The sequence below is a fragment of the Momordica charantia genome, assembly GCF_013281855.1.
Source record: "Momordica charantia cultivar OHB3-1 chromosome 10 unlocalized genomic scaffold, Mcharantia_2.0 BLBB01000010.1, whole genome shotgun sequence".
Lineage (NCBI taxonomy): Eukaryota > Viridiplantae > Streptophyta > Magnoliopsida > Cucurbitales > Cucurbitaceae > Momordica > Momordica charantia.
The window spans coordinates 18515977-18534409 of record NW_028275158.1 but is presented as its reverse complement, the minus strand read 5'-3'; the positions used below and the strand labels follow the sequence as shown (position 1 = coordinate 18534409).

The window sequence follows — 18433 nt, the reverse complement described above, 5'->3', positions numbered from 1 at the left end:
GATGCAGAGGCTAGGGTAACCTACAATCATATTCCTATGTGTGATTACAATCCTAGAGAATATCTACCAACTCATTTGCATTATGGGTCAGAGGGCCTATACCTAGAACCATGTTTTATGCTTTTATTCCTAAGTCACATCCCATATTGGTTTCCTATTATTTTACCTCACTCACATTTCCCAAGGTTGGGCTTTGGTGTATAAATCAAGTTCCCATCGGGCAAATGGAAAAAAGACGTAAAGAGAAGTTTTTAGAAACCAACCCAAAAAAGTGCCAGGCGCAATCTGGCCAAAATCCTGTGCGTGTTGAAAATCAAATCATTTGACTAAGACATTTCACAAAGAGGTTGATAAGTAATTTAGAACATAATTAAATGAAAGTAAATGCACAAAAACATAAAAAAAGTATTTTTCATTGAATTTAAATGAATAAATGAGCTGTACAATGAGTTCTAGCTTGACCCTCTTCTCTTTCGAGCGTGAAGGGAGTTGAAACTCGCTAAAGAACTTTAAAAGAACAGAATGAACAAAGAACGGAATTAAGAACTCGAATTAAAAACAATACGAAAGGTAAAATCGTGAAAAACGAAGAAATGAACAACTAGAACATGAACATAAACCCTAAAAACGTGTTCTACAACTAGAGAGTATCTAAACGAAGATGAAATGAAGTTTGGAAGGGATGATTTGCTGAGGGATGGATGACTTCCTTTTATAACACCATAAGTTGGTTGAAACCCCCTCCATTTTAGGTGGAAAAGGGTTGAGATTCACCTAACCACCTCACTTGGACTTGGACTCACGGTTTTGAACATGTGAGAAATGTCCTTCGTGCCCTTCATTAATCAAAACGTTAGTTTTGACAAATTGCCCTCCAAAAATGCGCCGGGCGCAATTCTGCAAAAAAAAAAAAATAATAATTATGTTATTTTCTTCCAACTTTGACCGCATTTATCTCATATTTTTCCTAAAGTACCATAGTTTGACTTTTATGCAGAAATAATCTATGAATGTTATTGTAATGACCCCAATTTTTATATGTCATTAATAATATAATATTAAGATAATTACTCATAAAACATAATTTCATTAAAATAAAATAAGATAAAAACTTGTATTTTCATCTAAAAATGAAAACGATAACTTAATAAGACTTAACTTATAAATCTTTAGCAGCGGAAATCACAAAGTTATTATCCTTAAATAAAACAAGTAAAAATGTGGTATAGTCATAATTAAAAGTATAGATTATAAATAAAATTCAACTGTGTCTCATATCTCCTCCTCGTCAATGCCCAGGTCATCATCGACGTTATTCTCGTCAACTATATAACTATCTGTAAAAAAATTGAAACAACATGGTATGAGTATAAAAAAATACCCAGTAAGTAGTTCCCATCATAAGGAACCTTTGATGCACAAACACACATCATGCTTATATGCATGCATACCTCAACCTAACATATAAACCAACGAACAACTTAACTTAACATACTTGTGCTTGCTAGCATAAACTTACATATCTAAATCCTTAATTTGGAGTCATGCTATACAGAAATACCCCATAACATAACCGTCAATTCCGCATGTAATATTTATAGGGTAATTACCCCCCATAAATATCATTAACATGAACTAATTTGTTTCCTAAGGTCCAGCCTTTAGTAGAAACCCGACATGTCATATCATACATCTAGCTGCATAACATAACTGCTTAATTTGGGTATTTCATGCATAACATTCATCTTATCTAAATCCATGACACATAAGACTACTAACTTCACTACGAATGCAATGCATCACACATTATGTCATGCTTTACCTAAACATGATTTGCTATTAAACATACTTAAAATGACATGAGAAAGCCATACAATCATAACATGCTTTGTAATACATAAAATTTAACCACCATCACCATTCAATAACAAAATATATTTAAGCAACATGAATAACAAAATTCAATAACAAAACAATGCAACACATAACATAATTCACTTACAATCAAACAATAATACAACAAAACATACAAGGCGGTAACTTATGATAGAATCCACTTACCTGAACTTCGCAAACTAAAAGAAATTCCTTAAAGCTTCCTAATAACAATTAACACAACTAAAATTAGGACTCAATTACCTAAACTAAGCTTTCTCCAATAAGTTCTCATAACTAGATATGTTCACTATTCTACTAGTAGAAATCCCTTAATAATTAACTTAGTCCATAATAATCATAAAATATATATATAAATTTGTGAAAAGTAATTTTAAATCTTCATATTAGCCTCTGATTTATATACTATAATATCGATAAAAATAATTTACTGATTTTGCAAATTTACAAAAAAACTAGAGAAAACACATAGCACTAGTTTTCACAATTTTAAACCGTAGGTAAAACTAATCATAAAAATCAATTTTAATACATTCAAATACATTTTAGGTTAGTTTAAAGGTGCTGGTCATGGTCTCAAAAATTCAGAATTAACAATCCAAAATTTGATACTAAACAAGCTAAAACTATGAAAATAACATAAACCGTTAAAAACCGTTATGAAGCAATTTTATGAACATTTTTAGGACCTTTTAAATTCTGATTTTCAGATCTCAAATCAACAAAAATAAGGCCTAAACAGTACCTATTTTATCCTAATAGTGAACCCTTAAAATAATCTACACAAGGAAGAATGATGCTTACTATTAGTGCGTTTTCCTCTCTACAGTAAAGAATAAAAAGAGGAAATTTTCCAGCAACTAAGAGAGCTTGAAATGATGATGGAAACCTTAGAAAATGGATATGAACATGCTTAGGTTCTATAAAAATTATTAGGAAAAATCTACTTACAAAACTAGACTAAAAGAAACCGTTCTTACCGAAAAGACAAAACCGCAATGAACGATCCTTGAAGGGACTTGGAAAAGCAATCACAACTCCTCTAAAGTGTGATTTAAAACATAGGATAGATGATTGAGAGGAAATTTTCAGATTTGTTTACAAATATTCTTGGAGGAAGATGGAAGAAATATACATATGAAATTTTCAGATTTGTTTACAAATATACTGTTATTGTTTACAAATATACTGTTAAAGGTAATGCAGGGCATTCCAGTTCTACTTTAAGAATATGTGGTTCTTTTTGGTAAATAATAATGGGAAATGGGTCAAAAACGTGGTCAAACAGGGCTATCGACACATGTTTCTACAGTAAAAAATCAACCCTAACAACAACCGCGGTGTTCCTCCCTTCGAGTTTGGGCTCCTCCTGGGTGGTCTCTTCGCGAACGTGAGTCTCCCTAGGGTCGTCCTTTCCACAGGGCAAGTATCTCGCTCACAGATCATCCCTAATCTCAATGGTTGAAAGAGAGTAGAGTTGTTTAGCTATCAACTCGCTCCCTACAGTTGGTGCCAATCGTTGATGCCGATTTATGGGTGAGGCTCACGTAGGTAACATGTAGGTGCCACGTATGCTTTCATCTAGCTGCACACACAGAAATCTTGCACCAGTTGTGTGGTGCTTTGCCGAATGCACTCCGATACTTAAGTTAGAACTAAAGTAGGGACAAACGGGTATGGAGCATAAAGAATAAAAAAGCATAAATCTCAATGATGAAAGACTTCTTTAGAGTGTGTGTCGACTCATCAAAAGAAGGTGTGTAAAAAATGTGGCTTACCTCCATTTGGGTTCTTCTCTTCCTTATATATGGAGAGAAAGATAGAAAGGCTTGTCTAGGAATGAAGTTCCCCATTCTCTCAGCTTCTGCAAGGGAGCGATATGTCGCATCAAGGATCTATGAGGACCACCAATATTCTCTACTTACCATTATACTACGGTCAGGGGAACATCGTTGCATCCTGAGTGGTCTTCTAAGGCGTAACGCGGATTTGGTATAGGGTGCTAGAACATTGCTCGTTAGCTGTCCTCTGTACGGGACGTTCAAGAGTACTCGACCCCATTCCCAGTGTGCTTGACAGTTCTAGGTCGGTTTATCTAATGAATAAATACTACTTATTCAACAAATTCGATTCATTGATACGAGTTTTCTTGACCTGGCAAGCATGGCTTGATTGGCTTTACGATGCATGACACTTTATTTTTACCGATAACAACTATATTAGGTACTAGTTAGGAAAAACGCATTGAAAAAAAAAAGGTAAACAATGCTCCTATGTGTAGTAGTTAGCATACCGTTCGATATAGTACTCAATCACTTTCCAACATAAAATAGTTATCATATCATATCATTTCTTACCTACTAATTTTTTAAAAAACTTTATTTGGTAGAAATTGCCAAAAAAAAAATCAATAATTTACAAGATTTGAACAAGCCACGGCATATTTTGTCTGGCCCTTAACGATGGAAGAAGTATTGATATTCTAATAGATATGTTGAATATATGATCAATTAATAGGTCTACGATCTATTATTCTATATATAATAAATCATCATCTCGTGGCATCACCATAACACCGATTCTCATTATTTCGCAAGGTCTCATCAGGTTTTGATCAATAGCCGGCCACTAATATAATATTCCATGCATCTGACTCATAAATACGTAAAATAATAGATTATTGAATCTTAAAAGATATCTAATAAATTTTAAACTTTTAATTATTATTTATCTAACGTTCCTGAACTTTAAAATAATCTCTCTTGATTGGACATATATGCTAATTACCATTGAGTTACGCTCGTTTTGACTCTTAATTTTTAGTTTTGTATCTATTGGATCATGAAAATCTTTCAATTTTGTGTCTAATAGGTCCTTAACATATTCGGCATTTTCTAAAATTTATGAAACTATTAGATACACGATTAAAGTTTGGGTATAATAGGACTCTGACATTTCAATTTTGTTTTTAAATAATCCTAATTTTAAAAAAATGTCAAATGAGTCGGATGATATATTAAACACTAAATTAAAAGTTGAAAAACTTATCAAACACTTTTAAAGTTTGAGGATCTATTACACACCCCCTAAAAAAAGTCTAAACTTCCCAAATTTAAGCTTATAAAATACTATTGCCATTAACCTCTTATCACTCATTGTCACAGAGGAAGTGAAAATCTGTGTTGATTCATTCTCCAACATCAAGCTTCATAAAAAGAATGAATCCCATGGCACCAAATGATGGCTATTCCAATGATGGTGTTCTTCGTCGTCGATCTGCAAACTTTGAACCAAGTCTTTGGGGAGATTATTTTCTTTCCTCTCCTGTCAACACAGTTCTGGTATATATATATAATTATGTTTTGAAACGTTCTATTTTCCATATTTTGATTTTTATTTGATAAAGCATCTTTGTTTCATATTTCTTTTTTCGATTACACACAGAACAAAAATGTGTACTGGGTCATTATTTTTCTCTCTCTCTTCTTCTTCCATTTTTCTTCAACCTTTTTCAATAAGAAAAATAGAATATGTTTTATATAAGTATTTGTAAGTATTTGATATGCCTTATGAAAGTCAAAAATTTGGGAAATTTTGAAATATGAAACATAATATAAAAGAAACTAGGTGGACTTAAAAATTTTTGGTTTGTAATTTATATATTCTCAGCATGTGAGCCTAATACATGAATATTATGGAAAACTAGGACGACGTGATGAGGAAACAACTTGAAGAACAGAAAGAAGAAGTGAGAAGAATGGTTGAAGCGACTGAAAAGTGTTCAGAAAAATTAAGTTTGATTGATTCAATCCAGCGCCTTGGCATATCTTACCACTTTGAAGGAGAAATTAATGAAATTCTAGAGCACATGCAAAATGATTCTTGCAATCTTGATGATGATGAAGATATTTACATTGTTGCTCTTAGATTTCGATTGCTTAGACAACAAGGTTACTCTGTTTCATGTGGTAAGTCGTTCCTCGAACAATTATTTTTTTTCGAAGAATTACTCTTCTATTGAGAGATTTTATTTGTTTAGTAAAGATTAAATTATAATTAAGTTTGATTTCTAAACTTTTAGAGTTTTCAATTACTTTGAGTGTTCTTGAGTTTAAAGATCCTAAACTTTCAATAAAATGTCTAATAGGTTATTAAACTTTATAAGAATGTCTAATAAGTCGTTTCTCGATCAACATTTTTTTTTCAGGAGTTACTCTTCTATAAGAAATTGAGAGATTTGATTTGTTTGGTAAAGATTAGATTATAAGTTTGATTTCTAAACTTTCACAAAATAGGTCACCTAAGTTTAAACCTCCTATGTTGGTAGCGTTTGATAAGTCAACCTCCTATGTTGGAAGCGTTTGATAAGTCCTCACTAAAATTCATCACTCTAAATTTCACAAACTTTGAAGAGATTAAGGAAACTCAAGAATACACAAGAGAAAAATATTGTTCTCTTTTATTTCTTGATTTAATTCCTTCACTTTTCTTTTTTGGTTACAAATAAGGAAAATATGACTGAGAACAAATTTCATTTCCACTTAAGATCAGGTCTAGTTGTAGTAAAATACACTAGACTTCGAACAACTTCTATAGATGGTGGCATCAAAATCTTCACTTTCATCATGCTTTCTTAATTTCATAGCTACTTCCATTGGAGTACTGGCACGATAAGCTTTCTCCATTTTGAACTTCAACAGCTAAGTCTTAGTATACTTCTTTTGAGAAATATTAATCTCAATATCACTTTGCTTAACTTCAATACCAAGAAAGTAAATAAGCTCGGATTGGTCATCTCAAATTATTTCTTCATGCCCTCTTTGAACTCTTTAAGCATCATGGTTGAAGTTTCCAAAAATATTAAATCATCAACATAGAAATAAATGATCAATAAATTACCATTTTTGTCTTATTTGGTGTAGAGAGCATGTTCATATGGACATCTTTTGAAATTATTCTTGAGGAAGAAATCAATCAATTGTACCAGGCTCTTAATGCTTCCTTGAGCTTGTACAATGTTTTTTTTTCCAGTCGACACACCATATTCTAATCTCCAATCTTTATAAAACAAAGGGGCCGTTTGTTTCATGGGAATTTCAGATTCCCTTGGGATGGTCATCCAGATGCCCGTGTTTGTTTGATAGGAATGTTGGATTCCCGGGCATTCTTAGATGCCCGGACATCCTAGGATGCCTATACGGGAGGCATCTGAGCAATTTTAGTTGCCCTCCTGTAACATGGGTTTCTAAGATTCCCGTGTTGAGGGCATCTTCTTTTGACAATTTTGTTCCTCATCGTTTTTATTCTATAATATTTTTTCATCAATAATATTTATTTCTCATTTATTTATCTTATTTTAAAAATAAATGTATGCGCTAATTCATTGATAAATTTCTAAATATAATTTTATTTATATGCTACGTTTAGATATAAAATAAACATTAGTCAATAGTATAATATCTTAGCTTGTTTTTAATTCAAATCTAGGGTGCAATCTTTCGTTTATTTTACTCTTCCAATAGTCACCAAACATAAACTAAAACTGACATAAAAATATAATATTAAACTAATAAAAGTACAATTTTTATATGAATTCAAATAGTATTAAATTTAACATAGAAATTATATGACGACCGCTAAGGGCATTTTTGGAACATTACATAAAATTTACAATATTCCCATGAATAAATCCTGAAAAACAAAGATGGTTATAAAAAATATTCATAGGTATCCTTATAAATTTTCCTACAAAACAAACGTGGTTATTTGAAATTCTAGACATTTAAAATTCCGAGCATATGAGATTCCAGACATGTGAAGATACCGGGCATCTACATTCCCAAAAAACAAACAAACTCTAAGGGTTGCTCAACATATGTCTCTCCATCCAAGTACCCATTTAGAAAATATGACTTGACATCCATTTGGCATACTTTCCAGTCATTTTGTATTGTAAGCGCTAGAATCAATCGAACAGTCTCCAAGTGATCAGTCACGGGTGCAAAAATTTCTTCATAATCAACACCATACTTTTTCTTGTACCCTTAACGACGAGTCTTGCCTTGAATTTCTCTGCTTCACCATTTTGCTTTAGTTTCGTCCGGTAGACCCATTTGACTCAGAGTTTTTCTATTCTCTGTTAGTTTGATTAACTCCCATGTCTAATTTCTTCTAATTGCATCAATCCCTTAATCCGTTGAAACTTTCATTTTTCATCTTGAATTGTCTCGTCAAAGTATAAGGATCAACATCTACAAATAAAGTAAAATCAGCATGATCATCTTCAAGCGTTCTTCTTGAACCATTATAGATCTCTTGAATATTCTTTATCTTCCTTGGTGGAGTTAATTCATCACTTGTGGAAAGTGGAGATGAAGATGAGGCAACTGGGTTGAGTCTCTTTAAGTTCCAAGTCTTTAGTAATTCGTTTGTCATTCATGTCAACAAGTAACGAATTGTAGTTTTCTTCATTTGTTGCATCCCATTTAAAAATTTTGCTTCTTTGGATTTTGACTAATAATGATTTTCTTGCTTCTAGGATTGAATAATCTATAAACATTGGAGTTCTCACTCTACCGAAAGAAAATGCATTTTTCTGATTTATCATCTAGTTTACCTCATTTTCCATTAGATACGTGAGAATAATCAATGCACCCAAATACTTTTAGGTGACTAATAGTTGGCTTTAATCTATTCCATGCTTCTTGAGGAGTAAGACTTTGCACATTTTTTGTTGTAGCTCGATTTAAGAGATAAACAGCTCAGGTCACTACATCTCTCCAAAACTCAGTTGGAAGATTTTGGCCTTCAACACACTTCTTGCAAGCTCCATTATTGTTCTCTTTTCTCTCGAACTCCATTTTGTTGAGGAGTTCTTTGAATAGTCTGTTGATACTTGATTCCATTTTTCTTCAAAAAAATATTCAAAAGCAATATAATCTCCTCCACGATTAGAACACAACATTTTCAGTTTCAAGTTGATTTCATTTTCAACCATTGTCTTGAATATTTTGAAATACTCGAAAGTATAACTTTTTTTTAATAGCTAAATCCATGTATTCCGAATATAGTCATCAATAAATGTGAAAAAATAACGATTACCTCCAAGTGTAGTAGTTCGCATGGGTACACATAAGTTTGTATGGACTAGCTCGAGCTTTTTGATGCTTTCCAAGAACCTCCTGTCAGAAATGAATTTCGATGGCACTTTACCAAAATACATACTTCACAAAGTTGATCTTTCCTTTTAATATTTGGTATTCCTCTCAGCATATGTTGTTAACACATGTTAGATAAAGTGTCAAAACTCAGGTGCCCATACCGATAATGCCAAAGTCATCGAGTGTCTTTTACTAAAGTCTCAGAACAAAGAAGCTTCTCATAGTACATTTTGATTGGAAACATTTTGTTGTGAGTCATGTGTACCTTTGTTATGAGACTTCCATTCTTGGTTCTGACTTCGCATATGCTATCTTTGAACATAACATCATGTCCTCTTAATAGAAGTTGCCAACCACTCGAAAGATTGTGTCTGAGTACTAGAACATAACACACATCAATGATTATTTGCCAACCACTCAAAAGATTGTGCGAGGAAAATATTGCTTCGATCATTATCTTGTTGTTCATGCATTAGAGTGATCTCTATCTGATTAGAATTAGTTTTTTTAGACCAATAGTTTGTTTGAAAGTGCTCGTAGCGTCTACAATTGAAGCATTGTATGTGAGAAAAATCTCCTCAACTCTACCTATACTTCTTCCTTAGCTTGAACTTTTTCTTGTTCCTCTATTTGAAGAAGTTTGATTATTTGTTATCTCTGACTCAAAACTTTCAAAGTCGTTGGACCTTCCATTTCCTTGACCACTGCGTCCACCTCTTCTTTCGTTAGATCTCTTTCTAGAAGAAGTTTGCATATGAAAAGCTTCTTCTGAAGGAGTAGAATCAAATCACTTCAATATAAGCTCATGAGATTCGAGAGATCCCATTAAGCTATTTATGGAAAGAGTGGACAAATCTTTAGGCTCTTCAATTGCTACTACAATGTGCTCATATCTTTTGGTCATGCTTCTAAGGATCTTTTGTACCAATCTTTCATCTTCAATTGCATCTCCATTGATCTCAGTTGATAATTAACAATAGTTAGAACACGATTGAAAAATTTTTCGTTAGTTTTAGCTTCTTTCATTCCAATGGTATCAAATTCAGCTCGAAGTGCTTGCAATCCTACCAATTATACTTTTTTCTCTCCTTCATAAAAACCCTCTAATGCATCTTATGCTACTTTAATATTTGAGACAATTGAGATTCTTTCAAAGATATTTTCATCTACAGCTTGGTAGTTAAAAAAATACGTCTTTTTGTCTTTTTCTCTAGGGTCTCTCAACTCATTGAGTTGTTGTTGTGAAAGATCATCCTCACCTTTTGGCTCTAAATATTCTCTATCAACAATATCCCAAAACTCTTGAGATACATAAAGAACCTTCATTTGTTGACTCCACCATCTCTTACTTCCTTCAAAAAGAGAAAGTTGATGCTGCATCATGTTGCTGGATGACATATTTTGAACTTGACTCTGATACGACTTTGTTGGGAGCATTGATAAGCCATCACTAAAGTTCACTCTAAGTCTCACAAACTTTGAAGAGTATAAATTTGTTCTCTTATGAAACTGATCAAGAACACACAAGAGAAGAATATTGTTCTCTTTTCTTTCTTAATTGAATTGCTTCAATTTTATTCTTGGTTACAAATGAGGGAAAGGATCCCTTTATATAATACCCAAGAGACACCTATAAAAGACTCAAATAAAATATGCATACATGTATACATATCATTCATGTATCTCAAAACATTAACTTACTTGTACTTAACAATTAATGTATGTTGAGATTCATGTATGCATTTGGGGAATGAATCTAGCTTAAATTCTAACATCCTGAACTTTCAATATTATGTCTAATAGGCTATTGAACTTTGTCTAATAAGATCTTATACTTTCAATATTATATTTAATAGATCTTTGATTTACTGATACTTTTTAAAGTTTGGGAACCTATCTGATACAAAATTGAAAGTCTAGAGACTTGATTGTTAGACATTTTTTTAAAGTTCAATGACCTACTCAACAAAACACGGGAAGCTTTAGGAGCTTATATTTTAAATTTTAATGATCTATTAAACACAACTTTGAATGCTTAATTAATTAGGAATCTAGATACAATCTTGTGAGCTTAGGGACCAAACTTATAATTTAATCGTTGGTAAATTTCAATTAGAGATATTCAATCGGTTTACAAATGGAGATGGAGATTTCAAAGAAACAATGTTGAAAGATGAATGTGGTATATTAAGTTTGTATGAGGCATCCCACTTAAGAATGAATGGAGAAAACATATTGGATAAAGCACTGGCTTTCACAACTACTCACCTTCAAGCAATGGCCATGAGTTCTAGCTCTCCCTTTTCAGAAGAGGCTAAATATGCTTTGAAGTGGCCAATCTATAAGGCTTTGCCAAGGTTCACGACAAGGCACTATATCTCTCTCTATGACAAGGATCCATTGAAAACTAATGTTTTGCTCTCTTTTGCAAAGCTGGACTTCAATGCTCTACAAAAACTTTACCAAAAAGAACTGGCTGAAGCTTCAAGGTGAATTTTTTTCCTTAATGTTATTCCTACGTCTTAGTATTTTTTTTAAATTTTGTTATAAATAATTTTACCAACTCAATCCTAAATTTGAATAATTAATGCAAATATGTTTTATTACATTGAATTCTGATTATCATATAGATTTGTGACTAGGTGTTAACAATCTCATACTAAAAAGAAAATGGACCTTACAAAGGTTTATAATAGACATAAATTACTCATCTTGTTATCAATTGATTTTGAGATGAAACCCCATGAATATTGATATGGAATCATAGCCCAAAAGCTCAAACGAGCATACTGTTGGGAATATAGAGCCAAAACGATGTCGGAACAAGTCGGGACGAAGAAAGGATGAAAAAGGATCGAAGAAGCGGGCTGCAAGTTTATATTGGCCTAGAGGACAGCGTCGCAGCCCTACAAGCAGCACCGCAACACTGTCACAATGCAGGCGTGTGACGAACGTAAAGTTTGTAGTGTCGCGGTGCTGTCACGACTTATAAAAATGGTAGTTTCAATATTTTAGGTTTTTAAATGGCATAATTTGTTAGTCAGCAGCGTATTTTTATGGAAGAGAGTAGAAAACGAGTCTTTCGGGCTGTACAATGTTGTTGCCAACCTATTCTCATGTCTCAGTGAGGTTTTTGTAATGCTTAGAAGCTAGATGGCCATTGGTGAGACATCTAAAGAGAGCTTTGTACAGCGTTTGTGAGACCCATTGTAATATTCTTGATCCTAGTAGAACCTACAGATCGCGGAAGACTGGACGTAGCCATAGTTGAGTGAACGAGTATAAAATCTTGTGTAATTTACTATGCTTTCTTTATTCCTTTGTTATGTTGTTTATATTTGGGATTTACTGAATAACTATAAAAGGGGGAAAGGGTTCATAGTTAGAGTATCGATTGAGGTGCTCGTATCTAGAACTAGGACTGTTAGCTATTTTGTTGTGCGCATAGCAGTCTTTTCCTCATCAAGTAGTATCATATCTGTAAGGTCTAGAGCCATAGGATTCAGTGAGATGTCTAAAATCGAAGGGATTATGAGATTCAACGACATAAATTTGGGTTTTGGAAGATGCAGATGAAAGACTACTTGACTTGCAAGAAGATATACAAAATCTTGAAGGAACGACAAGCTAGGATAATAGGTAAGGAATGGGCAGAAATTGATGAATAATAGGCAGTTACAACAATCAGGCAACTTGACCTACAAGAACATACACAAAAGCTTTAAATTTTGTGGGATTTGTGACACTGCGATTGTTGAGGAGATTTGCAGGAAAGGAAGTGGAAAGAACTCTACATCCAATTCAGGTATGTATAATTTTATGGAAGCAGCCTTCGCAGTTCAGAGTAAAGGAGAAGTAAAGATGGATTATGGAAGTAAACAATAGATGCGTAGACAGAAGAATGGGAGCATGCAACATTGTTGAATGTTTTTATTACCATAAGAATGGCCACTTCAAGAAACACGTTAGGAAGCTTAAAGAGGACAGGAAAAGGAAGTCACTACAAACTTCATGTTAAAGGAGGTGTTGCAAGTTTGTGTTGAGAGCAACATAACAACTGTAGATTAGTCATTAGAGTGGATAATAGACAATGCAGCTTCAATACACGTATCATCAGATAGGAGTTCATTCATGTCTTCCACTGCAGGCAATCATGGCAAGTGAGGATGAGCGTAGACTCTCCAAGACAAGAGGAATTATGGATGTTTGTTTGAGGACCAAAAGTAAGATCGAGCTAGTTCTACAAGATGTTAGATAAATACCAAGTTTCATAATGAATTTGACATGTGCAGGGAAGCTGGATGATGATGGTTATAATAGTTAGTTCGTAAAGAACATGTGGAAACTCATGAAAGGATCTAAGGTAGTGGTTGTTGGCCACAGAGAAGTTTCATTGTATTTGTCGAGATTTGGCATTACCTAAGGACCAGAGAGATGGATTATGCACAAAGTTGTGTTGGTTTAGTGGGAGACATGATAGAACAAAAAACAATGACATTCAAGACATATGAGGAGAATCTGCCATCCATTTAGGTTCAATAGCTTGGGACGTCGAGAAAAGAAAAAGAATAATAGTTTAATGAGTTGTTCAGTAGATTTTCAGTTTATAACTCCAATTGTCAGACTGTTTGGGGAGTTGATGAAATCGCATGGGCAAAAGAGAGCATCTTGGAAGAATGACTAAAATTGGCACTGAAGTCAAGAGTGAAGTCTCTAATGGGAACAAACTTGAGTGGGTTGACCAAGTAATCAGTAAAGAAGTCTTTCTTCAGGAGTCATTAGGCTCGATCGAAGAAGGAAGCGTCGGGGACCACATAATTCGAGTATAAGCACGTGGTTGTGTCTATTACGTTTGAGAGACAAAACCACAAAAGATTGTCTAATCTCAGGGCGATCACAGATGGAACATTGATTGTCGCCAAGAAGATGTTTCTACACTATCGGTGTAGTGGGAGTAGAGCCTTGGTTGTACCAAGAAGATGTTGATCACTTATTGTTGGTGCAGTTAGAACTGAACCTTTCCCAAGAAGATCGACACTGTTATTGTAGTGGGAGGCAAGATAGTCTTATTGTCTCTAAGTGAGAGATTATTGGAAATATGTAGCCAAAATGATGTCGGAACGAGTCGAGATGAAGCAAGAATGAAATAGGATTGAAGAAGCGGGCTACAGGGCCATATTGGCCGAGAGGACAGCGCGGTGGTGCTAGAAGCAGTTCCATAGCTCTGTCACAATGCGGGCACGAGGCAAACGTAAAGTTCGTAGCGCCCAGTGCTAATGCAACTTATAAACGGCAGTTTCACCATTTCATGGTTTTTAAGTGGCAGAATTTGTTAGGAAGCAGTGTTTTTTGTGGTAGAGAGTAGAGAACGAGTCTTTTAGTCTGTACAGTGTTGTCGGCAACTATTCTCGTATCTCGTTGAGGTTTTTCATTCTTGTATTTCTAAGTACCTATTATTGTAGTTCTTAGAAGTTAGGTGGTCACTGTTAAGGCATCTGTATAGAACTTTGTAAAGAGTTTGTGAGGCCCATTGTAATATTCCAGATCGTAGTAAAACCCACACTGAACGTGGCCATAGTTGGGTGAACCAATATAAGATCTTGTGTCGTTTACTGTGCGTTTAATTCATTTGTTGTGTTGTTCTGAGATTTGCAAAATAATTGTGGGAGGTGAAAAAAAGGTTTCTAGTTAGACTCTTGATTGAGGTGCTCATATTGGAAACTAGAACTGTTAGTTATTTTGTTGTGCTCATACTAGTTTTTTCTCCATCACATTTAGTCAAAAAATGGGATCCGGCTAAGATTAGTGAACCCAAAATAAGAACAATCTAGAACGAGTATGATAACGATCCCACATTGGAAAGATAAGAAACCTAACAAGAGTTTATAATATAAGTGGGCTACTAGCTCGTGATCTTATTACCACTTTTAATTTTGAGATATAACTCATGAATATTGATACAATGTATCTAGTTGAATGAGATTCTTTCTATTATTGATATGTCACTATTAATTACCACAGCGTTGTTTTATTTATAGTTGGATTTTCTGCATTTTAGTCGGTCATTTCTAAGAGTTTTGAAGGATGGCATGAATTAGTCTAGTTCATAATTTACCTATTTAGAATTATAGTGGATGAAACTAAACTTTATATAGCTAAAGTTAACTTACTCATCTAATTACATAAACTATAACCAATTAACGAGACGGCACTTTGATTTTATTTAAGCTCTAATTATGGGTGTAATGTATATAGGTGGTTGAAGGACCGAAAGTTGATGGAATATTTGTCTTTTGCACGAAATAGAGTTGTGGAGTGCTATTTTTGGGCATTGGGAGTATTCTATGAACCAAAATACTCTTATGCTAGAAGTATATTGGTCAAAATTATTGTTTTCATATCCTTTCTTGATGATATGTATGATGTATATGCTACACTGGATGAGCTTCAACTATTCACCGATGCAATTGAAAGGTTTGGTCATTCAACTTTTTTATTAAGTTATTGTTTAAAACTAAAGCTTGTCTTGTTTTATAGTGTTGGAAAATATAGCAAATAGTCAAACACTCCTTAAAATATTGATTTTTTGCTTGATTAATGATTGTGAAAATTATTATTAACTTTTTTAGTCTATACACAGTCCTCAACCCACGGTAAGTCCACACTATCATCGGAAAATGTTACAGAATACATTAAATCATTAAATATAAATCAATCACCATTAGTGTAGTGATTTAATCCTATATTTGAATATGCCAAAGCGAGTTTAGTTCAGCAGTAATTGACATATATCTCCAACCAAGAGGTTGTGAATTCGATCTCCCACCTCCCACATCCACATGTTGTACTAAAAAAAACAATCCTATACTTGATCATGATACATAGTTTATACACACCAATTAGTTCCTATCAGACATGGTGTTTTAGTGGATAAAATGTGTTTGGTGAACTCTACTTATCTATTAAATGCAATAATAAATATACTCATCACAATTTCAGGTGGGATATTAATGGCATTGACAAGCTTCCAGGTTACATGAAAGTTCTTTATGGAGCCATACTTGAAGTTTATGGAGAGGTTGAGCAAGATATTGGCAAGGACAACAATATTTCATTTGGATTGGATTGTGCAAAAGAAGCAGTGAGTTGTTATTTGTTTTTTGTAATATTGTTTCCTATTAGTTTTCTATATGATAAGAAATACTTAATTCTCTTTCTAATTTGTTTTAGAAGTTTTTGGGCACAGATGAAAAGACAATGCAGGGCTTATTTTACGGAAGCTAAGTGGTTTTATGAAGGGTATGTGCCAACCATGGAAGAATATATGGAAGTTGCCAGTATATCAGCTTCCTACCATCTTTTTGCAGCTGCTTCATTCCTTGGCATGGGAGATGTTGCTTCCAATGAGGTTTTTCAATGGGCCAAGAGTGATCCTATTCTTCTTAGTGCAACAGGAGTGATTGGTAGGCTAATGAACGACATAGTTTCCCACAAGGTACACAAGAAAGAGTTTTTAAAGGCATGGTTAATCTCGCTTTTGATTACCGTTTTTGTTTCTACTTTTGCTAGTTTCAAAAAGCTCAAATTATCAAATCTGGTCCTTGTTGTTTTAAAAAATTAATTTGGTCACAATGTTTAAATTTTAATTAAGACAAAATTGAAACTAGGTTTAAATCATAGACACGAAATCCATAATTTAACCAAAATGTTATCTTTATTTGTAAGTATTTTTTTTCATAAATACATTTTATGTTTGAGTTATTTTTCATGTTTTAGTTTGAACAAGAGCGAGGTCATGTTGCATCTGCTGTTGAATGCTACATGAAGCAATATGGAGTATCAGAAGGAGAGGCCATACATGAACTAGAGAAGCAAGTCATAAAAGCATGGAAAGATATAATAGAAGACTACATGAAATGTACCAGATTTCCAAATGCAATCCTTTCGTGTGTGATGAATGTTGATCGACTCTCAGATTTCTTTTATAAGGAGGAAGATGGTTACACATTTCCTAATGGAGAAACCAACCGTTTCATTACTTCAATGCTTAAGGATCCTGTGCCTCTTTAGTCCATCTCCAATTGAATTTTAGATTTTATTGCAGTGCTTTGTAGTCGATAATATATGTCTTAGCTAATTGAATTATGTTCAAGTTGGTGCTTTGTAGCTAGAAGTAGTTTTGTTATATATAGTTTAATACAAAATAATGTTTAATAATAAATTACTTTGTTGTTTAGTTTTTATAGTAAAAATTTTCTATGGAAATGTAGATATGAAGTTATAATACAATGATGAGTGATAAAGTGTTGTCGTGGATAGGTTTCAACCACACTCAATTATCACAAATTCAAATGCTCGACTGATGAGAAGTAAATGAATAAAAACAAGATAATAAAGTGACACAAGAACAAATATAATCGCTAAGAAAATTGTTGATGCCGATTTCCGGATCATCGCCACGTGGTGCCACATACATCTTCATCTTCAAGCTCTTAGCTATACGTACACAAAAATTTAGCAATAATGTAGTGTTCTACATAATGCATTCTAATACTTAAATTAGAACTCAAGTTGAGAGCAAACTAGTGTAAAGCAGATAGAGTAAAAGGGCATGCAGTAATCTCATGTGTGAGAGTCTGCTTCAGTGTGTGTCAAATTCTCACACAGAATCATGTGAGTGATATTTCCTTGTTTACGATAGTAAAAAGTAGTTCATTTGAGTTCTTTTCAACTTTGCTTACCTTATAAATAGTGTTTAAAAAATTAATTTTATGTCTCATTCACGCATACTACTTTATCATAGGCTAAACATGCCTATATTAAGTGTTGGTAGCGAATAGGGTTTGGAAACTTAACAAAAACTACGTTTTGCGCAGAAAAATACACCTAGGCACCAAATACCTCCCTATTTTGCCCTTTAATGAAATGCCAAGTTCTGATCATTTTGACACATTCTACTCTGCCCCATGTGTCATACATGCAAGGAAGGGTGGTTCGTTAGTAGAAAATATCACTCAAAAGGTGTTGCAAAGCAATGGAGAGCCTTACTTTTCTCAATCGCCCAACAATCTCCAAGCTACCTATAAAATCCAAGAGCTTCTCCATTCAATTTATCCTCCTTTTGATCACAACTTTAAGCTTCTTTGTAAGCTTAGTTTAGTTCTGCATTCAGTTTTAAACTTGTTCTTCTTTTAAAAATTAGTTCTTTCAAGTTTTGTTTAGTTTTTCATTCGATTTCCAACCTCGTTTATTTACTTGTAAATCGCAGATTTATTTATAAAATTCCAGCATTGTTCTTTCTCTTCATCTCATTTTCACGTCTTTACTCCAACAGAGTCTTGTAATCACACATTATTGTGGAATTGAACGAGTTGTTA

General features: G+C 33.6%; 1 protein-coding gene across 2 annotated transcripts; it reads left to right on the top strand.

Moving 5' to 3' along the window:
* Positions 1-5038: 5038 nt before the first annotated feature.
* On the top strand, positions 5039-17292 carry LOC111013401 ((-)-germacrene D synthase). 2 transcript variants are annotated; one of them, XM_022287837.2, is made up of 7 exons: positions 5039-5237; positions 5603-5864; positions 11173-11545; positions 15312-15530; positions 16056-16197; positions 16303-16551; positions 16833-17292. In XM_022287837.2, the coding sequence occupies exons 1-7, from the start codon at positions 5115-5117 to the stop codon at positions 17124-17126; spliced, it is 1662 nt and encodes a 553-aa protein (XP_022143529.2). In that variant the 5' UTR covers positions 5039-5114; the 3' UTR covers positions 17127-17292. The 2 variants fall into 2 exon arrangements, with proteins under 2 accessions (XP_022143529.2, XP_022143530.2); XM_022287838.2 differs by lacking the exon at positions 15312-15530.
* Positions 17293-18433: the final 1141 nt, after the last annotated feature.